The following is a 21,883-nucleotide window of genomic DNA, read 5'->3' as shown; positions in this document are numbered from 1 at the left end:
ATGCCCAATTTTTGACAAAAGTACAAAAGCAATTCAATGAAGGAGGGACTGCCTTTCCAACAAATGGTGCTGGAGCAAATGGACATCCATAGGCAAAAAAATGCACTTCAACTTAAGTCTCATACCTTATGCAAAAATAACACAAAATGTATCATGGACTTAAATGTGAAATGTAATACTATAAAGTTTTTAGGAAAAAATACACGAAAAAAATTTCAGGATCCATGGATATTCAAAGAGTACTTAAGACTTGACACCAACCCATAAAAGAAAAATACTGATAGGGACTTCCCTCGTGGTCTAGTGGGTAAGATTCCACGCTCTCAATGCAGGCGGCCCGGGTTTGACCCCTGGTTGGGGAACTAGATCCCGCGTGCATGCTGCAGCTAAGAGTCCGTATGCCACAACTAAGGAGCTCACATGCTGCAACTAAAATGGTCCTGCATGCTGCAACAAAGATCCCGTGTGCCACAACTAAGACCCAGCGCAGTCAAAATAAATAAATAAATAAATATTTTTTAACAAGTAAAATACTGATAAATTGGACTTCACCAAAATTTAAATCTTTTGCTCTGAGAAAGCCCCTGGAAAGTGGATAAAAAGACAAGGTAAGTAGTGGGACAAAACATTTCCAAGCCACAGGCCCAACAAAGTATTAGTATCCAAAATATATAAAGACCTCTCAAAACTCAACAGTAAAAGAGCAAACAATTAGAAAATGGGCAAGAGACATGAAGATACATTTCACTCATATGTGATAGGACATATATATAGTTTTTGCTACAAGTGTTTATAATACAAAAAGAAAGTGACCTCAATGTTTCTCAATAAGGGACTAGTTAGCTTTTGGATCTGCCATCTGCGGCAGAACTGCCGCCAAGGTGCAGATTTTCATGAAGACCTTCCAGGGATGACCATCACTCTTGAAGTTGAACCCTCAGATACAACAGAAAATGTAAAGGCCAAGATCCAGGATAAGGAAGGAATTCCTCCTGACCAGCAAAGACTGATCTTTGCTGGCAAGCAAGTGGAAGATGGACGTACTTTGACTACAACATTCAAAAGGAGTCCACTCTTCATCTTAATGTTGAGACTTCATGGTGGTGCTAAGAAAAGGAAGAAGTCTTACACCACTCTCAAGAAGAACAAGCATTAGAGAAAGAAGGTTAAGCTGGCTGTCCTAAAATACTATAAGGTGGAGGAGAATGGCAAAATCAGTCACCTTCATCGGGAGTGCCCTTCAGATGAACGTGGTGCTGGAGTTTTTATGGTGAACCACTTTGACACACAGTATTGTGGCAAATGTTGTCTTACCTATTGTTTAAACAAACCAGAAGACAAGTAATTGTACACTAGTTAATAAAAGACAATGACCTAATTAAAAAAAAAGAGACTAGTTAAATTATAGTACAACTAAATAATAGTATGTAGCCATAGAAAAGAATAAAGGTGATAATCTTAACTGCTATGCTCTCCAAAATATACTGAAAAGGGGGGAAAAAACAAAGGTACTAAAAAAAGGTGTACCAAAAACACACACACACATACACCACACACATATATACACATACACAAGCTTATCATGGAAAAATCTCTACACAAGAAACTTGTAAATTGGTTGCCCCTGCGTAGAATGCAAGAACAGTGGAGCAGAGGAGTGAGATGGAAGATTTTCACTGTATAATCTTTTGAGCTTTGAATTTTGTGATTGTGTTCTATAAGTTAAAATAACTTTTATAAAGCATTATAGTTTTTAATTTAAAAATGAAATAGGATACTTTTTATATTTGTCATGTTCAACATTGAAAAGTATATTAACTATATAAAAATGTAAATATGAAAAACATTTGAAAAAATTACCAAGGACTAAGATGAGTTTATAAATTAATTGTATTTTCAAGAATTTGCTACTATGAATTATTAAATGTTGATGAGTTCAATAGCAAACATGTAAGCGTAAAAATGTAAAGTAGCAACACAATTAAGAACACTGTAGTGGGACTTCCCTGGTGGTGCAGTGGTTAAGAATCCACCTGCCAATGCTGTCCTAAATGCCCAAAGCCTTGCCACCCTCCAAAATACACTGAATGTGCTTAAATAACCCACTGTCTCCCTTTCCACCCACTAAGACTCTCAATCTCTCATGAACAGGTGTGATTTCAGTTACAGATATTGAGAAAGGCACTCTAAATAAACTAATGTGAACAACATGTAGCTTAAATTTTCCTAAAGGTACAGTTGGCCATTCAACTCGGGGTTTAATCCACATGTAGCTTAAGAGCAGGCCTTCCATATCCACGGTTCCACTGCATCTGCAGATTCAACTAACCACCAAGTGTTGTACTGTAGCATTTACTACTGAAAAATATCCATGTATAAGTGTACCCATACAGTTCAACCTGTGTTGTTCAAGGGTCAACTGTATTTGTGATTTTATAAAAAAGTATATTTGTTAATTTAAATGAAAGTACAATTGATAGAATTTCACAGACTACTACTTTAAAAAACGAAGATGTTTAAGAAATAATGAAGTAGCCTATATCTATTCAGGAGTACTTCTTACCCTAGCCTTAGCTCCTCAAAGTTATGTTATGTATGCGTATATATCTAGAACATAGTTAATTCAACCATTTATCCAATGATTAAAAAGATTTACACATTTGTGCTGCATTATTTTTTTGAAGATACTATATTAGGTCTTTAAATGATATCTATATTTGGAACTATCTTATCATTCACTATATTATAAATACTTCGATGCAAAATCTTGGTTATCCTTTTACTACCCTATGAAGCCAATCACAAGATTTTGCATACAGAAGCTCCTCAAATATTTCTTGAATTTAATTGGGTTCTCCAGTGGAACAGAGTAACAAGGGTTCTGAAAGTACCTTCTGCTTGTTAAGTCAAGAACTAAGAATTTTAAAAACCAAATACTAGGACACAACTAATTTAAACCAAATACAAATTATTTTCTTGTGAAAAGCAGAAAACTTTATCTTACATAGCACAATGGACAAATATCAGGGTATAGATCTGAATTTTACTCTAATTATTAGTGCTATGTCCCACTGGCAATTCACAAGGTGTTACAAGAGTGCACCAGCACAGAGCCAATCTGTACAGACTGGGAGAGGTTTCTGTTGTTGTTTGGTTGGTTGATTTTTTTTAGCTCCTGGAGCTCAAAGAAATCTCTGTCAAAATACTATGGAAACACAGGCTAAGTAACAGAGACTTCAGTGATTATACACACCAAGGAATACTGTGTTTGAAAAAAAAATCACTTATGAAAGTCATTAAACAAACATATTGATAACCTTCAACAATCAAAAACAAAACCAAATAAAAACAAACAATAAAACAGCAAGCCCTGGCGAAAGGGAAGAATCTGATTTCAATAGTTACCATATTATAGTATTCAAATGCCCAGTTTTAAAAACAGAAAAAAAAATCACATAGCATACAAAAAAACAGGAAAGTATGGCATGTTCAAAGGAACAAAATTAACTGAGAGAAACTGGCTAAGGAAGCCCAGACATCAGACTACCTAGGCAAAAACTTTCAGACAACTGACTTAAATATGCTCAAAATGCTTTTTTAAAAAATAGTAAACACTAGAATATATGCAATATTGACTGCTAAAACCTTGATATATTCATTGGAGAGAGTTCTTTGGTGGGACTGAACTAAAGGATGCATATGGTGACTAGTTGTTTATTGCATGCATTGTTGTATTTCTTACATTTAAAAAAGTACTTGGTACATAGTACAGAGATCTATGGATGCTTGCTAAATGAAAAATGACAATAGGTTTAAATAATCAGATAGGCATAGATAATGAATTTCTTGATGGCCTCACTTAGAATTTTGGTCTCTATCCTTTTTGATTATATAATTAGTAGAGGATTATTTGAGGTTAGTTGTATTTTTGTTTATTTCATTTCATTTTGTTATTATTGCATTTTTAGTAAAAAAAAATCATCATAAAAAAAAAAAAAGTAAACAAAACCTAAGGGACCTGTGGGATAACAAGTTGACCAGAACATGCATTATGGGAGTCCCAGAAGGAGAAGAGAGAAAGGGACAGAAATAACATTTGAGGAAATAATGGCTGAAAACACCCCAAATCTGATGAAATACATTAATCTACAAATTCAAAAAGTTCAATAAAATCTAAGTAGGATAAATTCCAAGAAACACACACCAAGGCACATTATAATCCAACTGTCAAAAACAAAGACAAAACCCTAAAAGCAGCAGGAGAAGCAACTCTTCACGTACGAGGGGTCCTCAATAAGATCAGCAGCTTATTTCTTATCAGAAACCGTGGAGGCCCAAATACAGTAGGATGGCATATTTAAGTGTGGAAAGAAAAAAAATGTCAACCAAGAATTCTATATCTGGCAAAACTGTCCTTCAAAATGAGGTACAGGGCTTCCCTGGTGGCGCAGTGGTTGAGAGTCCGCCTGCTGATGCGGGGGACACGGATTTGTACCCCGGTCTGGGAAGATCCCACATGCTGTGGGGTGGGCTGGGCCCGTGAGCCATGGCCGCTGAGCCTGCGCGTCCGAAGCCTGTGCTCCGCAACGGGAGAGGCCATGGCGGTGAGAGGCCCACGTACCGCAAAAAAAAAAAAAATGAGGTACAAATTAAGATGTTGCCAGATAAACAAAAGCTGAGGGTGTTCACTACCATCAGACCTGCCCTACAAGAAGTGCTAAAGATAGTCCTTCAAGCTGAAATGAAAGGCCACTAAACAGCAACTCAAAGTCATATGAAATAAAGGTCTCTAGTAAAGGTAAATACACTGGCAAATATAAAAACGAGTATTACTGTATATTTGGTTTCTAACTTTGCTGTATTTCCTATAGGATTTCAAAGACAAATGCATAAAAAATAACTATGAGTCCATGATACTGGATACACAATGTATAAAGATGTAATTTGTGACGACAGCAACATAACGGGGTAAGACTGAGCTGTATGTTACTGAAGTTAAGTTCACATCAATGCAAACTAAACTGTTATAAATTTAGGACATTAAATGTAATTCACCACAAAGAAAATATCTAAAAAATACACACAAGCGATGTCCCTGGTGGTCCAGTAGTTAAGACTCTGCCAGGTTCTATCTCTGGTCAGGGAACTAGATCCCCCATGCCATAACTAAGAACCAACATGCCACAACTAAAGATCCCACATGCCGTAACTACGACTCAGAGTGGCCAAATAAATAAATATTTTAAAAAAATACACACAAAAGAAAATGAGAAGGAAATGAGAATGGTTCACTACAATAAACTAATTAGAAAAAAAAAACAAGAAGGCAGTATGTAATGGAGGAAATGAGCCACAAAAAAGGTATAAAATTTCACAACAAAAAAGCAAAATGATGGCAGAGGTCCTTCCTTATCAGCCATTAACTTTAAATTTAATTGGGTTAAACTTTCCAATCAAAGCCAGAGATTGGCAGGATGGATTAAAAAACATGATCCAACTATATGCTGCCTATAGAGACTCACTTTACACACAAAAGTATAAATAGTTTCAAAGTGAAAGGATGGAAAAAGACATTCCATGAAAACAGAAAAAAAAGAGTATTAGTGTGGTTACTCTAATATCAAATGAAATAGGCATTAGATCAAAAACTGTTACAAGAGACAAAGAAGGACATTTTATTTTGAAAAAAGCGTCAATTCATCAAGAAGATAAAACAATTGTAAACATATATGTTAACATATACACACCACTATATATAAAATAGATAACCAACAAGTACCTACTGTATAGCACCCAGAACTACAGTCAATATCTTGTAACAACCTATAAGGGAAAAGAATCTGAAAAAGAATACATACACACACACACACACACACACAACTGAACCACTGTGCTGTACACCTGAAACTAACACATTATAAATCAACTATACTTCAATAAAAATTTTTTTTAAAACAAATAAAGAAATATATACGCACAAACAACAGACCCCCAAAAGATATGAAGTAAACACTGACCAAATTGAAGGGAGAAATATTAGTTCAATACACCAATTTCAATAACAGAACATCTAGATAGAAGGTCAATAAGGAAGTAGAGGACTTGAACACTATAATCCTAACAGACATATAGAGAACACTTTACCCAGTAACAGTAGAATACACATTCTTCTCAGGTACGTATGGAACATTCTCCAGGATAAGCCATATGTTAGGCCACAAAACAAAGACTCAATAAATTTAAAAAGACTGAAATCAGACAGAACCTCTTCTGACTAAGAATAAAGATAGAAATCAACAACTGCGGGAAAACTGGAAAACTCACAAATATGTAGAAGTTAAACAACACATTCTTAAACATCCAAAGGTTCAAAGAAGAAATCCTAAGGGAAATTAGAAAATACTTAGGGAAAACACAACATACCAAAACTTAAAGGATACAGCAAAAGCAGCACTTGGATGGATATTTATGACTATAAATGTCTACGTTAAAAAAGAAAAAAGATATCAATAACCTAACTTTTAATGTCGGGGTACTAGAAAAGAAATTAAACTCAAAGCTAGGAAATAATAAAAATTAGAGATAAATGAAACAGAGAACAGAAAAACAATAGACAGAATCAATGAAACCAAAAGCTGCTTCTTTGGAAAAAACCAGCAAAATTGACAAACCTTTTATAGACCATCTAAGAAAAAGAAAAGACAAAAATAACTAAAATCAGAAATGAAAGTGGGGACATTATTACCACTGCTCTCACAGAAATAAAACAGATTGTAAGAAAATACTATGAACAATTACACACTGAAAAACTAGATAATATAGAATAAATGGACAGATTCCTAGAAACACACAAATTAACCTAAACTGACTCAAGAAGAAATTTAAAATCTCGACATATAACAAGAAATCAGTAATCAAAACCTGACTCAGTAATCAAAACCTTCCAACAAGGAAAGATGCAGGACCAGACAGCAGCACTGGTGAATTTTACCCAACATGTGAAGAATTCCAAAAAAACAGAAGAAGGAACAGTTCTTAACTCATTCTGTGAAGCCAGCATTACCTTAATACCAAAGGCAGATAAAGACATCATGAGAAAATTACAGACCGATATGCTTTATGAGTATAGATGCAAAAATTCTTAACAGAATACTAGCAAATTGAATCCAACAGCATATTAAAACAGCACCTTGACCAACTGGGATTTATCCCAAGAATGCAGAAGCAATTCAACATTTTTAAAAAAATCAATATAATAGACATTAATAGGATAAAGGAAAACACACATGATCACTCAATTAACTCAGAAAAGGCATTTGACAAAACCCAACATCCTTTCATGATAAAAACACTCCTAAAACTAGAAATAGATGGGAACTTCCTCAACATGACAAAGGGCATCTATGAAAAACCCACAGCTAAACTGAAAGCTTTCACCCCAAGATCAGGAATAAGACTAGGATGCCCACTTTACCACTGCTATTCAAAACTGTACTAGATGTTCTAGCCAGAGCAATCAAACAAGAAAAAGAAATAAAAGGCATCCAAATGGAAAGGAAGAAAACTATTTTTATTTGCAGATGACATCATCCTATATGTAGAAAAGTCCTGAAGAATCCATAAGAAAGTTACCAGAGCTAGTAAATTAATTTAGCAAAGTTGCAGAACAAAAATCAACACACAAAAAGCTGTTGTGTTTTACACCTACAAGGTACAATCTGAAAAGGAAATTAGGACTGTAATTCCATTTAGCAACTAAAAGAATAATAGCATCTAAAAGAATAAAATACCTAGGAATGGATTTACCCAAAGAGGTGGAAGTATTTTACCCTGAAAACTACAATATATTGCTGAAGAAAATTAAAGAAGACCTAAATAAATGGAGAGACATCCTGTGTTCATGGGTAGGAAGACTTTATATTAAGATGCCAATACTAACCAAAATAATCGACAGATTCAATGCAACTTCTATCAAACTCCAATAGCCTTTTTTGCAGAAATGGAAATGCCAATTCTCAAGTTCATACGGAATTGCTGAATAGCCAAAACAATCATAAAAAAGAAAAACGAAGTTGTAGGACTCCACTTCTTAATTTCAAAACTTACTATGCTATGCTACAGTAATCAAAACAGTGTGGTACTGCCATAAACACAGACTCATAGACCAATGGAATAGAATAGAGAGTCCAGAAATAAATCTATACATCTACGGTCAATTGATTTTTGACAATGATGCCAAGTCTATTCAGTGGGAAAAGATCAATCTCTTCCACAAATGGTGCTGGAACAACCAGATTTCTATATGCAAAAGGATGAATTCATTTCCACATCTGTGGAAATGAATTTTCCACAGATTTCCACATGTATTTGGTGTGAGTTCCACCTAACTCACACCAAATACAAAATTTAACCCCAAAAGGATCAATGACCTAAATATAAGAGCTAAAACATAAATTTCTTAGAAGAAAACTTAGGGGTAAATCTTCATGATCTTGGATTTTGCAAAGGATTCTCAGATATGACACCAAAAGCACAAACAATGAAAGAAAAAAATAGATAAACTGAATTTCATCAAAATTTAAAACTTTTGTGCAAAGGACATTATCAAGAAACTGAAAAGACAGTTTTTTGGTTGTGTTTTAATGGGAGAAAATATTTACAAATCATATAGCGGATAAGGGTCTAATATCAAGAATATACAACGATGCCCTAACACTTAACAACAAAAACACAAACAACCTAATTTTTAAAATAGGCAATGGACTTGAACAGACATTTCTCCATGGAAGATATACAAACCGCCGTTAAGAACATGAAAAGATGCTCAACATTATTAGTCATTAGGGAAATACAAACCAAAACACAATGAGGTATCATTTCACATCAACTAGGATGGCAATTAAAAACAAAAAAAAAAAACAGAAAATAACATATAAGTGACGACGTGGAGAAACTGGAACCTTTGTACATTGCTGGTAGGAATGTAAAATCATGTGACTGCTGTAGAAAGCAGTATGACAGTGCCTCAAAAACTTAAACATAGCATTACCAAGTGACCCAGCAATTCCACTTCCAGGTATATACCCAAAAGAATTGAAAACGGGAACTCAAACAAATACTTGTATACCAATGTTCACTGTAGCATTACTCACAATAGCCAAAAGGTAGAAACAACCCAAGTGTCCATGAACAGAGGAATGAATAAACAAAATGTGGTATATACACGCAATGAAATATTATTCAGCCTTAAAAAGGAATTAAATTCTGATACAATATGGATGAGACATTATGCTAACTAAAATAAATCATACACAAAAGGACAAATATTGTATGATTCCACTTACATGAAATATCTGGAATAGGCAAATTCATAAAATCAGAAAGTAGATTAGAGGTTACCAGGGGCTGGGGGAGGGGGAAGTTAGGAGTTATTGCTTAATATGTACAGAGTTTCTGTTTGAGGTGATGAAAAGTTTTGGAAATAGATAGTGGTGATGGTTGCACAACCTTATGCATGCAGTTTTTGGCACTGAATTTACACTTAGAAATGGTTAAAATGATTAATTTTTTTACATATATTTTTTTACCACAATAAATAAGAGAAAAAGTTATTAAACATATGGACAGAAATCAGAATCCTATCAAAGTCCTTAAACAAAACAGCTGTGAATGCAATTATCAGTAAGTGCATTCCATTACAAACTACTGAGCCATACACAGAAATCAATTTACTTGCAAATGGTTTAGATTGTAAGTAAAATAGAAAATGGGACTTGTCTATATAGAAAGGGAAAAGTTTGTTTCAGGAATTATAAAAGAATAACTGGAATTTAAGTTAGCTTATTACAAAAAGTCTCTAATTTAAAACTCAACTTTTTTTTAATTCCAAGACTTATTTATTTTTTATCTATTTTTTAAATTTTTATTTTTAACCCTGAACCAAACTTTCTGTACACTAGGACTGGAGTGTTTTAACACATATGGGAAGATTACAGATTTTCTTTTTACCACCATATACAAGTTTCATAAAAGCAACAATTATGTTTCATTTTTTAATTGTCCGTAATGTTTGCCATACAATAAATACTCAACAAATTTGGTGAATAAAACCAAACCAGTCAAAATCAGCAGGAAAATTTTGAAAACTCTTTTCAAAATCATCTTCCCATTACAATTTTAAAATACCTACTTTAAAAATAATTGAGTAATTCAGGGTCCATAAAACTAAAACTTTAAATTACCTCTTTTCTCCAGTGTATGCTCCCTTCCCCAACTCCAATGGGAGATTTCCAGAATCTGACTTTATGAGTAATTTCTTTTACTGATTTGTGTTTGTCTGCCGGAGGCAGCTCAGTGTAGAAAGGAAAGTCAACAAGCACTCATCTTCATAACTGGACGGCTGGACTACTCAAGGTACTGCTGAAGTGCCTGAAGTGCTCCTGGCTCACTAGTTCATACAGTAATAATACAGGTATCGTTTGCATTGTTTTCTTTCATCTTTACTGCTTTGTTTGTGGTTTGGTACATTAAAGGTTTAATTATGAAATAAACTTGAATATGAAATGCAAACTTTATTTGATAACTACTAAAGCAAACTGTGTACTATTAATATCAATGACAATTAAGTTTTGACTTTTAGAACTCATCCTAAGGTATATTTTTCTTAAAGCATAAGGGGTTTGGGGGGAACAAATTACCACTTTAACTGAGGGAATACTGTAATTAAATTCTCCCAAATCAGGCAATTTATAGCCACAGACATGACCCTGGCTGGCTGTGAGAATGAGCCTCTCAGATCTCTGACTCCAGGGGAAATACTTGACTGTGGGCCCCAGCTGCTGCACTCTGAAATCCATCACTGTGCATGGAGGCCACACTTCTCAACTGGCTGCTGCCAGGCAAAGAGCACCATAGGCATACTAAGGCAGCCCTAGTCCTGGGAGATGAGGAATTTTTGTGATAGGCAACTTTGGCTCAAGGACTTCTGAGGTCTTGGTGAACTTCCTTAGAACTACGACACTTTCACCCAGACTTCCTTCCTTACCTCTCTCCTTCGCTTGGAGTCAGACTTACATCAGTCTGACAACTCTCCTTGCCTCTGTCCTCATTTTCTCTCACAAGTACTTCTCCTAATAAATTTCTTGCATGCTTAATCCCATCTTGGCATCTGCTTCTCCCTTGCAGCATTAGACTGTTTTTTTCTATTTTGCCATTTCAAATGAATTATTTGTTTCCCTATTTGCTAAAATAGGATACACCAAACATGACAATTCCAATGCCTTTTGACTGGTAAAGATCTCAGCTAACTCCTTAGTAAGTATATTCTTGAGGGGACAAGATCAGAACTTCATACAATTCAACATATGTACTGAGCACCTGCTATACATGAGAAATATGCTAAGCATTACAGGGAATACAAAGGTGAGTAGGATCCTATCGTGCTCTCAAATAGCTCCCAATATAGTGGAGGAGAGAAGCCACAGATACAAACAAACTTTAAAGGGCAGACTATCATTAAGTACTAAAATTGAAGTATAAAGTACTAAAGAAATTAAGAGATTCATTCTATTTAGGGGATGGAATTGTAGTAGAAAGCCTTTGTAGAGATGGTATTTGAAATGTACATTGAAAGATATCATCAGGGCCTTCAGGTTGTACCTGCCTGTAATTAATAAGGACAATCCAACAAAGATCCCTTCCATGCTTGCACGCTTGACTACCCACAATGTGTAAATTCCTCCTATCACAATTCCCTCACACCTTCTCATTCCCAGAGTACTGATGGTTTCCTAGTTCCCCTCCAAAGGTGTTCCTCTCCCAGTATCCCCCCTTTCATCACCATTACCACTTAGAGGCCTATGCCAGAATCCTGGGAATCAGCTTTGACTCCTCTCACTACCCTGTCATTCAACTACCAATCTACCTCTAAATCTAAACTGTGTCCACTATTTCCCTGGTGGTGCAGTGGCTAAGAATCCACCTGCCAGTGCAGGGGACACAGGTTCGAGCCCCGGTTGGGGAAGATCCCACAGTCCGCGGAGCAACTAAGCCCGTGAGCCACAACTACTGAGCCTGCGCTCTAGAGCCCGCAAACCACAACTACTGAGCCCGCATGCCACAACTACTGAAGCCCGTGCGCCTAGAGTCCGCGCTCCACAACAAGAGAAGCCACCGCAATGAGAAGCCCGTGCACTGCAACGAAGAGTAGCCCCCGCTCACCACAACTAGAGAAAGCCCACGCGCAGCAAGAAGACCCAATGCAGCCAAAAATAAATAAATAAAAATAAAATATGTCCACTTTTCTTTATCCCCACAGCTACTGCCCTAGTCAAGACCACCATCATCCCTTCCATGAATTGCTACAAAAGTCCCCTAACCTACCTTCCTGCCTACAGTTCTGCTGCCATTTAATCCAGGCTCCACAGAGCAGACAGTGATCCTTCAAAATTCATATCTTATTATCAATATCCTGCTTAAAACCTTTCAGTGGTTCCTCACTGCTCACAAGATAAAATGAAACAATTTGGTTCACAAGACCTGTCCCCACGCTCCAGACTCCAGCTACTCAGAATTCCTAAGATGCTGAGCTCCTCTTGGACTCCAAAGACTCTTTGGACCACAAACCCTTGGAACACACTTCCTCCTCATCCTCACCTGGCTAACTCCCACTTCCACTAAAATGTCACTTCCTTCACTCCCAAATATAAACATACAAGGATAGTCTCCTAGCTTCCTATTGCCATCCCAAGACCATTACTTCTCAGCCCTTTCCTTTATGGTCTATGCTGTCTTTTCATTAACTACCACCTTTAAAATTATTCCTTTTTTATACAGCAGAATCCTTTTGTCAAATGCAATTCTACACAGAGCCCCAATATGTAGAAGAGTTAAGCTTCTCAGCCTAACTCAAGGAGTTTCAAAACCCTCTTCATTCAGCCTCCTTCCCTCCTAAGACACTGCTTCCCTAAAACCTAAGGTGCAGGACAATTAGAACACCATTGTCTGTATTATACTGCCTACTCAAAGGAAGAAACACAGTACAGTGGAAAGAGTTGTCTCTGAAGCTAAACAGACATAAGTTCAAATCTTGATTCTAATCATTAGTCACAAGATCTTGAGCAATTTGCCTGAGGATCCATTTCCTCATCTGTAAAACTCAGCTGTAAAAATCACCACCTTGAGAAGTCAATGGGTAGAACAGAGATAAGTATGTAAAGTACCAAGCATAGTGCCTAGAATACTGACACAAAGCAGGAAATCAATAAAATACTATCTGCTATGGCTTATCCAGGAAATGTAGGTTAACATTCAAAATCAATTAAGGTGATTTACCATAATACTGACAGAATAAAGGAGAAAAACCTTATGATTATTTTAAGAGACACAGAAAAATCATTTGACAAACTTCAGTATCCATTTGTGATTTTAGAAAACCCCAAAACTCTCAGAAAACTACAAGTGGAAGGGGAAATCCTCAATCTGATAAAGAGCATCAATGAAAACTAACATCATCCTTAATGGTGAAATAAGACATGCTTTTCCCTTAAGAATGAGAACAAGGCAGGATGAGCACTCTCCCTACTTTGATTCAACACTGTAATGGAAGTCCTAGTCAGTAAAATAAGAAAAAGAAATAAATATAAGACTCTATTTGCATATGACATAATTATGTAGAAAATTCTATAAAGTCTACAAAACAACTACGAGCAAGGTCAAAGGATACAAATCAATATACAAAAGTCAGCTACATGCTTTTGTTTTTTATTCAGATATATCATCTTTATTAAACAACTTTTTTGAGTTTCATAATGCCTTTCTTTTTCATGCATTTTCGGCATACTGAAGGACTCGATGCATATTTAAGGACTTCCAAATGTTAGCAATATAAAATTTCTGCAATTCCCTCTCTCTTTCCCCTTAGAAGTCTCTCTCCTTCATCTCCCATTTGGACTAAATTCTCTCTAGGCCTGGGCACATGTGTTACCCTGCAACTTCTCTTTATTGCTCTCCAAATTTTCACCTATTGTTTATATACTTGTAGCAAACAACTGGAAAATAAAATTTTGAAACAATTTACAATAGCATCAAAAAGCAAAATATTTCAGATTAAACATAACCAAAGACATGTAAGACTTCTACACTTAAAGTGTTTCTGAGAGAAATTTAAAAGTCTAAATAAATGGAGACCTATACTACATTCATGAATCCAAAGATTTGCTATTGTTAAGATGTCAATCCTCCCTAGTTATCTACAGATTCAATGCAATTACAATTAAAATCTCACCAAGATTTTTTGGCAGAAATTGACAGAATGGTTCAAAATTTATATTGAAATGCAAAACCTAGAAACAATAAAATAATATTTTAAAAGAAGGAGGACTTACACTACCTAACTTTAAGACTTACCATAAATCTACAGTAATCAATAGTGTGGTATTCGGGTAAAGATAAACAAAACATCAATGGAACAGAATGGAGAGTCTAAAAATATATATATATTTTATATATATTACATATTTAAATATACATTTACATTAATATATAATATATATTCATTAATTTTCACAAAAACAACAACAGAATCCAACAGGGAAAGGAAAGTCCCTTTGACAAATAGTTCTAAAATAACTAGATACAAGCATAAAAAAAATGAATCTCAATTCTTACCTCGTATCATACACAATTAATTTGAAATGGACCACAGATTATGTAAAAGCTAAAACTATAAAGCTTTTAGAAAATAGCATTAGGACCATGTCTTCATGACTTGGTGGCAGGCAAGGGGTTCTGGGACAGGGCACAATAACCTTAAAAGAAAAAAAACCTGATAAATTTGACTCCATCAATATTAAAAACTCGGGTTCATCAAAAAACACCATTAGGAAAATGAATAGACAAGCCACGGGCTAGAAGAAAATATTCATGAAACATATATCTGATAAAGGACAGTTAACCAGGATATACAAAGAACTCCCACAACTCAATACTGTAAAGAAAAACAGCTCAATTTTTTAAATGGGCAGCAGATTTACACAGACACTGCCCAAAAGAAGATATACAAATAACCTACAAGAACAAGAAAGAGTGCTCAATATCATTAGTCATCAGGATATAGCAAATTAAAACCACAATGAGGACTTCCCTGGTGGCGCAGTGGTTGAGAATCTGCCTGCTGATGCAGGGGACACGGGTTCGTGCCCCGGTCCAGGAAGATCCCACATGCCGCGGAGCGGCTAGGCCCATGAGCCACAACTACTGAGCCTGCGCGTCTGGAGCCTGTGCTCCGCAACGGGAGAGGCCACAACAGTGAGAGGCCCGCGTACCGCAAAAAAAAAAAAAACCCACAATGAGATACCACTACACACCCACCACAACGACTACAATTAAAGACTAAAAAAATAAAAAAAAATAAAAAAAAAAAGACTAATAACACTGAGTACTGGCAAGGATGTAGAGCAACTGGAACTCTCATACATTGTTGGTGGGAACATAAAATGGTATAACCACTTTGAGAAAAGGTCTGGGAGTTTCTTATAAAACTAGCGGACACTTACTCTATGAGCCATTTCTCCTGATATTTACCCTAGAGAAATGAAAACATTTCTACAACACAACCTGTATAAGAACATTCATGGCAGCTTTATTCATAATGGCCCCAAACTGGAAACGTCCCTGATATACATCCACTTGATAAACTTTTGACATGTTCATATGAGAGAAAAAAGGAATGAATTCTTCATAAACACAATCTCAAAAGCCTTTCCAAAAATATATACTGTACGATTCTATTTATATGATATCCTAGAACAGATAATATTAACCTATGGTAGGATGATAGAAGATCAGAAGAGCAGTTGCTTCTGGAGGTTGGGAGCAGGAACTGACTGAGAAGGCACATGAGGGAAATTTCAGGAGTGATGGTAATGTTCGATATCTTGGTAGAGGCTTAGGTTGTACTGATTTGCCAAAATTCATTAAATGGTACAATTAACATTTGTGTATTCCATTATATGTAAATTTTACCTAAAAAACAAAAAGAACTGCAAACAAATACTGAACTCTAAGTTAATGACATACATGCTGAAGTATTTAGGGGTAAAGTGTACCGATGTCCACAACTTACTTTGAAATCCATCAAAACGTAAGTTGTATTGGTGGATGAATAGAGAGATGGATAGGCATGTGATAAAGCAAACAGTAAAATGTAAATTATAAAATCCAGGTGTAAACTGTAAAATAATTCCTTACCTGCTCCCATTACCCTTTTCTAACTCATTGAGATTTCTAATCCATGGAGCTCTCATTTACACCTCCATTATGTCTCTTATAGCTTCACTTCCAATCATCTGTAATATCTCTATTCTCTTCGTCTCTACTGCAGCCACCTGCAACCAACTACCCTTCTCTACCCATTTACCTAAACTGATGAGTGCTGCCCGAGGAAAATCTCACAACCACTAGACCAATGAATGCTACTCCAAATTTATAACTTCCACACTCAGCACTGCTGAGCAATTCCTTTCTAATTCACTGGTTGGCTCCTTCTCCAGACTCCACAGCAGCAATTCCAAAACTGGATTATGCTTCTTAAACTCCTTACTCATTTCTCTTTCCTCACTCTATGTAAAGGATCTTGTCTTTCATTCCATCATGAACATAGTGGCTACCGAGCATGAACTACCTGCTCCCCAACCTACAAACCCATTTTATCTCACCTCCTCCCACCTCAGAAGAAAGGATGTCATCACTCCTGCCAGAGGTAGCGGATCATCATCAGTACTGCTTAAAAATGCAGACTCTGTAACCAAGTTATACTTTCCAAACCTCAGTTTTCTCTCTTATAAAATAGAGACAATAACAGTATACTGTGAGAATAAGAGAACACATGCAAGGCACTTAAAATAGTACCTGGCAAATAATTCAAGGCAAATCCCACTGCTGTGTTCCTGAGCTCATCTTGTTCAGTATCTTCACTAGCATTCTCTATCAGCTCCTTCCCCAAAGCCTCCTAACATAAACAAGTTTCCATCACCTTCAAATAAAAAACAAGTGTCTTCCCCAACTTGAACTCCCTTCTTGTCACAGAAGTATCTCTTTTCCCTTCATTTCCAAGCTTCTAGGGGGAAAAAAAAATCTGAAGAAACTCATCTGTTCTTGCTATTCTTTTTCTATGCTCTTCCATCTTCTATTCTCACACCGAAACTGCTTGGACATAAGTGACCCCTAAGCTGTCAAATCTAACTAACACTTTTCAGGCCCCTTATTTGACTTTTCTATAGCCTGATACAGTTAATGACACTTTTCTTGAAACTCCTTCCATTCTCAGCTTCTCAGACACTAGGGTCCCATTCTTTCTACCTGACTCTTTCCTTCTTAATCTCCTTTACTCATGCCTTTCCCTCTGCTCTTCCCCTACACCCTATTGTCCATTCTATTTCCCCAGTTCTGATGCCAGCCTTATTTCATTCTTATCTCTAATCATTTTCAATGGGTGGCCTCACCTACTTTAACACCTTCTTTGAGGTACAATTAACATACAATAAATTGCACATATCTGAGCTGTATAATCCGTTAAATTTTAATATATGTATACTCTCCTGAAACTACTGGTACAATCAAGACAAATGAACATAAAAGCCTGCCCCCCAAAATAACTACTGACTTGCTTTTTGTCACTGTGGATGCATTTTCTAGAAATTTATAGTATATACTGTGGTGTTTTTTGAGGGGGCAGGGGGCAGTTTCTTCGGCTTCTTTCATTCAGCTTATTTTGAGATTAAGCAACGTTGTCTTGTATATCAATAGTTCATTCCTTTTTACTGCTGAGAAGTATTCCAATGTATGACTATATCACAATTTGTTTATTAATTCACCTGCTGATTGACATTTGGGTTGTTTCCAATTTTCTGCTGAACAGAACTGCCATGAACATTCATGTGTAAGTCTTTCATAGGATATAAGCTTTGTCTATTCTCATGGCTCTACTCACACACCTGGAAGTCCCAAATCTGTTTCACCAGATACCAACAACCAGTTACCAGTTTGACAAGTCCACCTGGATAACCCAAAATGACTTTTAAATCAACAAGTTCAAAACTCATCTTATAATGCCACTCTTTCCACCCCAGCAGGTTCTCCTCCTACATTCTCTATCCTGACTAAAGGCACTCAAACCAGAAACTTAAGAATCCTCCTACTCTTACCATTTCCCCCAATCAATCAGTGAGTTACTAGATCCTGTCAATTCTGCATTTTAAACATCTCTCAAGTAAAATCCATCTCCACACTTCCATCCTAATTCAAATGCATATCATCTCTTGGCTGGACTATTAACCCTAGCCTTCTTCTAACTTTTCTCCTTACCTTGGGTCTCATTATTCTCCAATCCATTTTCTATTCTATGGCCAAAGTGGATTTTCTAAAATTGAAATTTTATGTTACTCCCCTATTTAAAATTCCTCAATGCCATCTATCCCCTCAAGATAAAATTCATACTCCTTAGTTTAACATACAAAAAGTTCTCTATAAATCAGTTTCCTCTCCAAACTCATCTTCTGCCACTTCCCATCATATTCGAACTTAGTCATTTCTGGATGATGTCAATTACCTTTTAATCCTTAGTGCTGAGAGCAATACTTGGTCTGCAGTAGGCACAATATGCTTATGCAATAGATAAGGTAGGACTTAGACTAACAGATATATTGAGACCTTCTGGGGATTTTCAGGAAAAGTAGTAGTCCAGTCTGGCTGAAGCATAAAGTATATGAAAGACTATGGTAAGCAATCCATCCAGAAAAGCAGGATGAAGCCAGACCACAGATCACTATCAAGTTTATTCCAAAGAATACACACTTCATTCTATGCCCTCAAAAGACATCAACGGTTCTGAACAAGAGTGTGACACATTCAGAAGTGTCCCATAACTTCTGAAATTTGAAAAATAGATAAAGGAGAGGTGAGAGGCAGTGAACTCAGTAAAGAGGCTACAGCAGTAGTCTGGGAAAGGGGACTCAAGAGCAGTGGGAGTAGGGGGAATAGATTAAAAGAACATGTCAAGGGGAATGAAGCTACAGGCTCTGACTGGGTGTGGGCAGTACTAAGTCATCAGAGATGACTCCAAAGTTTTTAACCAGTCAAATAAAATAATACAGCTAATAGATCAAGAAGAATTCTTTTTTAATAGGTGAAAGGGAGGGAGCTGATCGTTTTGTTTGGGTTTTCCCTACCCTTTCATTCAAATTTAAGTGCCAACCAGGCGTCAGGCACTGTATACATGGAGGATAAAACGAGGGTAAAATATCGTCCCTGTTCCCAAAGACCATCCAATCTGGTTGGGGTGGGGAACGTAAACAGGAAAAAAATAGGAACTTAAAATTCATTGTTAAGTGCTAGGCTAGGGTGCTAAAAGAATATTTAGATTGAAAGAAAGACTATCCAACTCAGGCCTGAGGATCTGAGAAAAGATCTGAGGTCTAGAGAGTCCAGAAGATGAGTGGTGTTAGGCCAGGCAAAAGGCCGTGCAGGTGAAGAAAACCTGGATGTTCAAAGAGCCTCAGGTTAGATAACACAAGCTGATGCATCTGCAAACTACAATAAGTCGAAAAGAAGATATGTAGATATCCACAGGAAATGTCTAACAAGCAGATGAAAATGCAGGTTTTGAGCTTTGGTGGCTTAAAATCATCTTTAGTGCGTATTTTATATACGAATTGGGAGAATCTCACACATCAGCGAGACTGTGTACACTTCCACCTTCTCCCATCACTTCTACTGTCAAGCAAGGGTATCTCTGCTTAAAGTCAAACCGGGTTTATATAAATAAGCAAAGAGGACTGGTGGGGACTGTGGAAAATCTTAGACAGATGCCTTGTCTAAAGAAGGCAGCCATTTACTCAGCTCCAGCAGCTTACTGCCTTGCTTGAATGCTGGCCCAATGTGGAGAGATCTTCCTATTCTCCAAGAAAAGCTCAAAATTCAGATTTTATGTAATATCTCCCATTTGAAAATACTGGCATCTGATTACATTAAAAATAAAACAACACTATGCCAGCCAAAAAAAATGCTTTTGTGGACAGATTTCAGCATGGGCCACCAGTGTGGCAGAGTTAGACCTGGTCTGCTAAATCCTCCAGTGCTCTTTTCACTACCTCATAGGAGCCTCAACTGACAGGGTTTCATGGTGACTCCCATGGGATAGGAACTGCTTGCTTCCAAGCAAAACAGCCCCAAACTGATAGTGCTTTATTAGTTCTTTTATATATTGTCAATAATTTTTGTCTCTTCCCCACCCTGGTCAGGATACCTGCCTCTAGCATCATTGAGACTTCCTACTCCCCTTCTATTACAACCTAAGATGGCAAGCTAGCAGGTAAAGCAAAAGTAAACAGAGAGCCTGACAGGATTTCTAATGAATAAACCAGGTAAGGCATATGGCAAAGATTTGGTTTTCTTAGAAAACAATTATCACAGAGATATCTGTGACTAGTCAGATACCTGAGCAAAAAAGTCAGTAACTTATATTTGAAATATATGAGCAATTTCTACTAACAAACCAAATAGGTTCCATTGTGAGCTACCAAGAGGGGGAGAGGGAGAACATCGCAAAAGGGAAAGTAAAAGCTGCTGGCCTTTGAGAAATATCAGATACCTCTTAAAACACAGTTTTTTTAAAGTATAAATGTTTAAAAGAAAAGGTACACTATAATCTCAACTCTCAGTGAGGAATAAAAATATTTTAAAATCAGATAACATGAAACATTCTTCGAGCAACAAGAAATGGGGCTTTAGAAACACTATTAAAAGAGTAAAGCTATCCCTATATTTATAAGAGGTAAAAGGAAAACAAAATAATCTGATAGTTTTTAATATTCATTCAGAGATCAGTTGCTGATGTTTTAGTGTATTATTAAGTCACAACGTTGCTTCAGAAGCTCTGAAAATGTAACTACACTTCCTAATTATACTAAAACGTGTAAAAGTACAGATCACGGGGTATATAAGTTTAGATAACAATGTGGCAAACTCGAAGAAACACAGAAATGTTAAAATTTCTAATCAACAAACCGAATGACAGTACCAAGATTTTGAGAGAGAAAGAGAGACGTGGGGGGCGGGGAGGGAGAGAAAAAGAGAGAGAAAGAAAGAGAGAAAGGGAAGGGAAGGAAGGAAAGCAAGGAAGGAAGGAAGGAAGGCCAGTGGCATGTGCACCCGCCCCTGTGAATCGGAGGAGTCGGGGAATTCAGGGGAATGAAGAGTGATTACAGAGGGCGAGCAAAGCAGGCCCTGTTCCTGCTGGCAGGCGAGCTCTGCAATTACTTAGAGCAAGCATTATGGCCAGAGCATTCTGGAGCCCACTTAGACGAGCAGACTGGACACCTAAAACCGGAGGCTGACAGCAGCTCGGGGAGAGGACCGAGAAGGCGGAAAAGTGGCCTGCTTTGACCTCCACTGAAAACGGAGGCTCCTCCAACTCTCGTCTCTGAACCAGGGGCAGGGGCAATAAGCTCTCAGCGGTTGGATTCTTCGGACAAACTCTCTCAGGCTCCCTGCGGCCTTCCCACACACCACACCGGGTTAATGTCAACACGGAGAGCCAGCGGGTGTGAGGGAACCTCTCGGTGTGCGCCGTCCTTTCTGGGAGGCGGTGAGACCGGGAAGAAAGACGACTCCGCGCGCGCCCCGCCTCCCAGCCCTTCCCCAGCCCCGGCCCGGCGCCCTCGCAGGGGCTGCAGCCGGGAAGCGCGCTCCTCACCTTTTTCAGCGCAGGCACCAGCAGCCCCCGCCACTTGGGCGCGTTCTCCTCGCTGAAAAACTCGTACGGCAGCTGCTGCGCCTGCATGGTGCCCCCGGGGCGCCTCCGGGTTGGGAGAGGGGCGGCGGCGGC

The 21,883-nt window shown here is 37.3% G+C and overlaps 1 protein-coding gene and 1 pseudogene across 3 annotated transcripts in view; one reads left to right on the top strand and one right to left on the bottom strand.

Moving 5' to 3' along the window:
- Nucleotides 1-21,883, bottom strand: part of SOS1 (SOS Ras/Rac guanine nucleotide exchange factor 1) — a 149,536-nt gene extending 127,653 nt beyond the window's left edge. For 2 of the 3 annotated variants that reach the window (XM_004265031.4, XM_012531305.3), the window contains exon 1: nt 21,752-21,883. In XM_004265031.4, coding sequence (XP_004265079.1) covers nt 21,752-21,838 — 87 coding nt within the window. In that variant the 5' untranslated portion in view covers nt 21,839-21,883. The remainder of the gene's footprint in view (nt 1-21,751) is intronic. The other variant, XM_049696461.1, reaches the window with a different exon arrangement.
- On the top strand, nt 600-1,345 carry LOC105748972 (ubiquitin-40S ribosomal protein S27a-like; annotated as a pseudogene).

Source organism: Orcinus orca, chromosome 13 (genome assembly GCF_937001465.1).
Source record: "Orcinus orca chromosome 13, mOrcOrc1.1, whole genome shotgun sequence".
NCBI classification, from domain to species: Eukaryota; Metazoa; Chordata; class Mammalia; order Artiodactyla; family Delphinidae; genus Orcinus; species Orcinus orca.
This window is presented reverse-complemented; position numbering and strand designations above follow the sequence as displayed.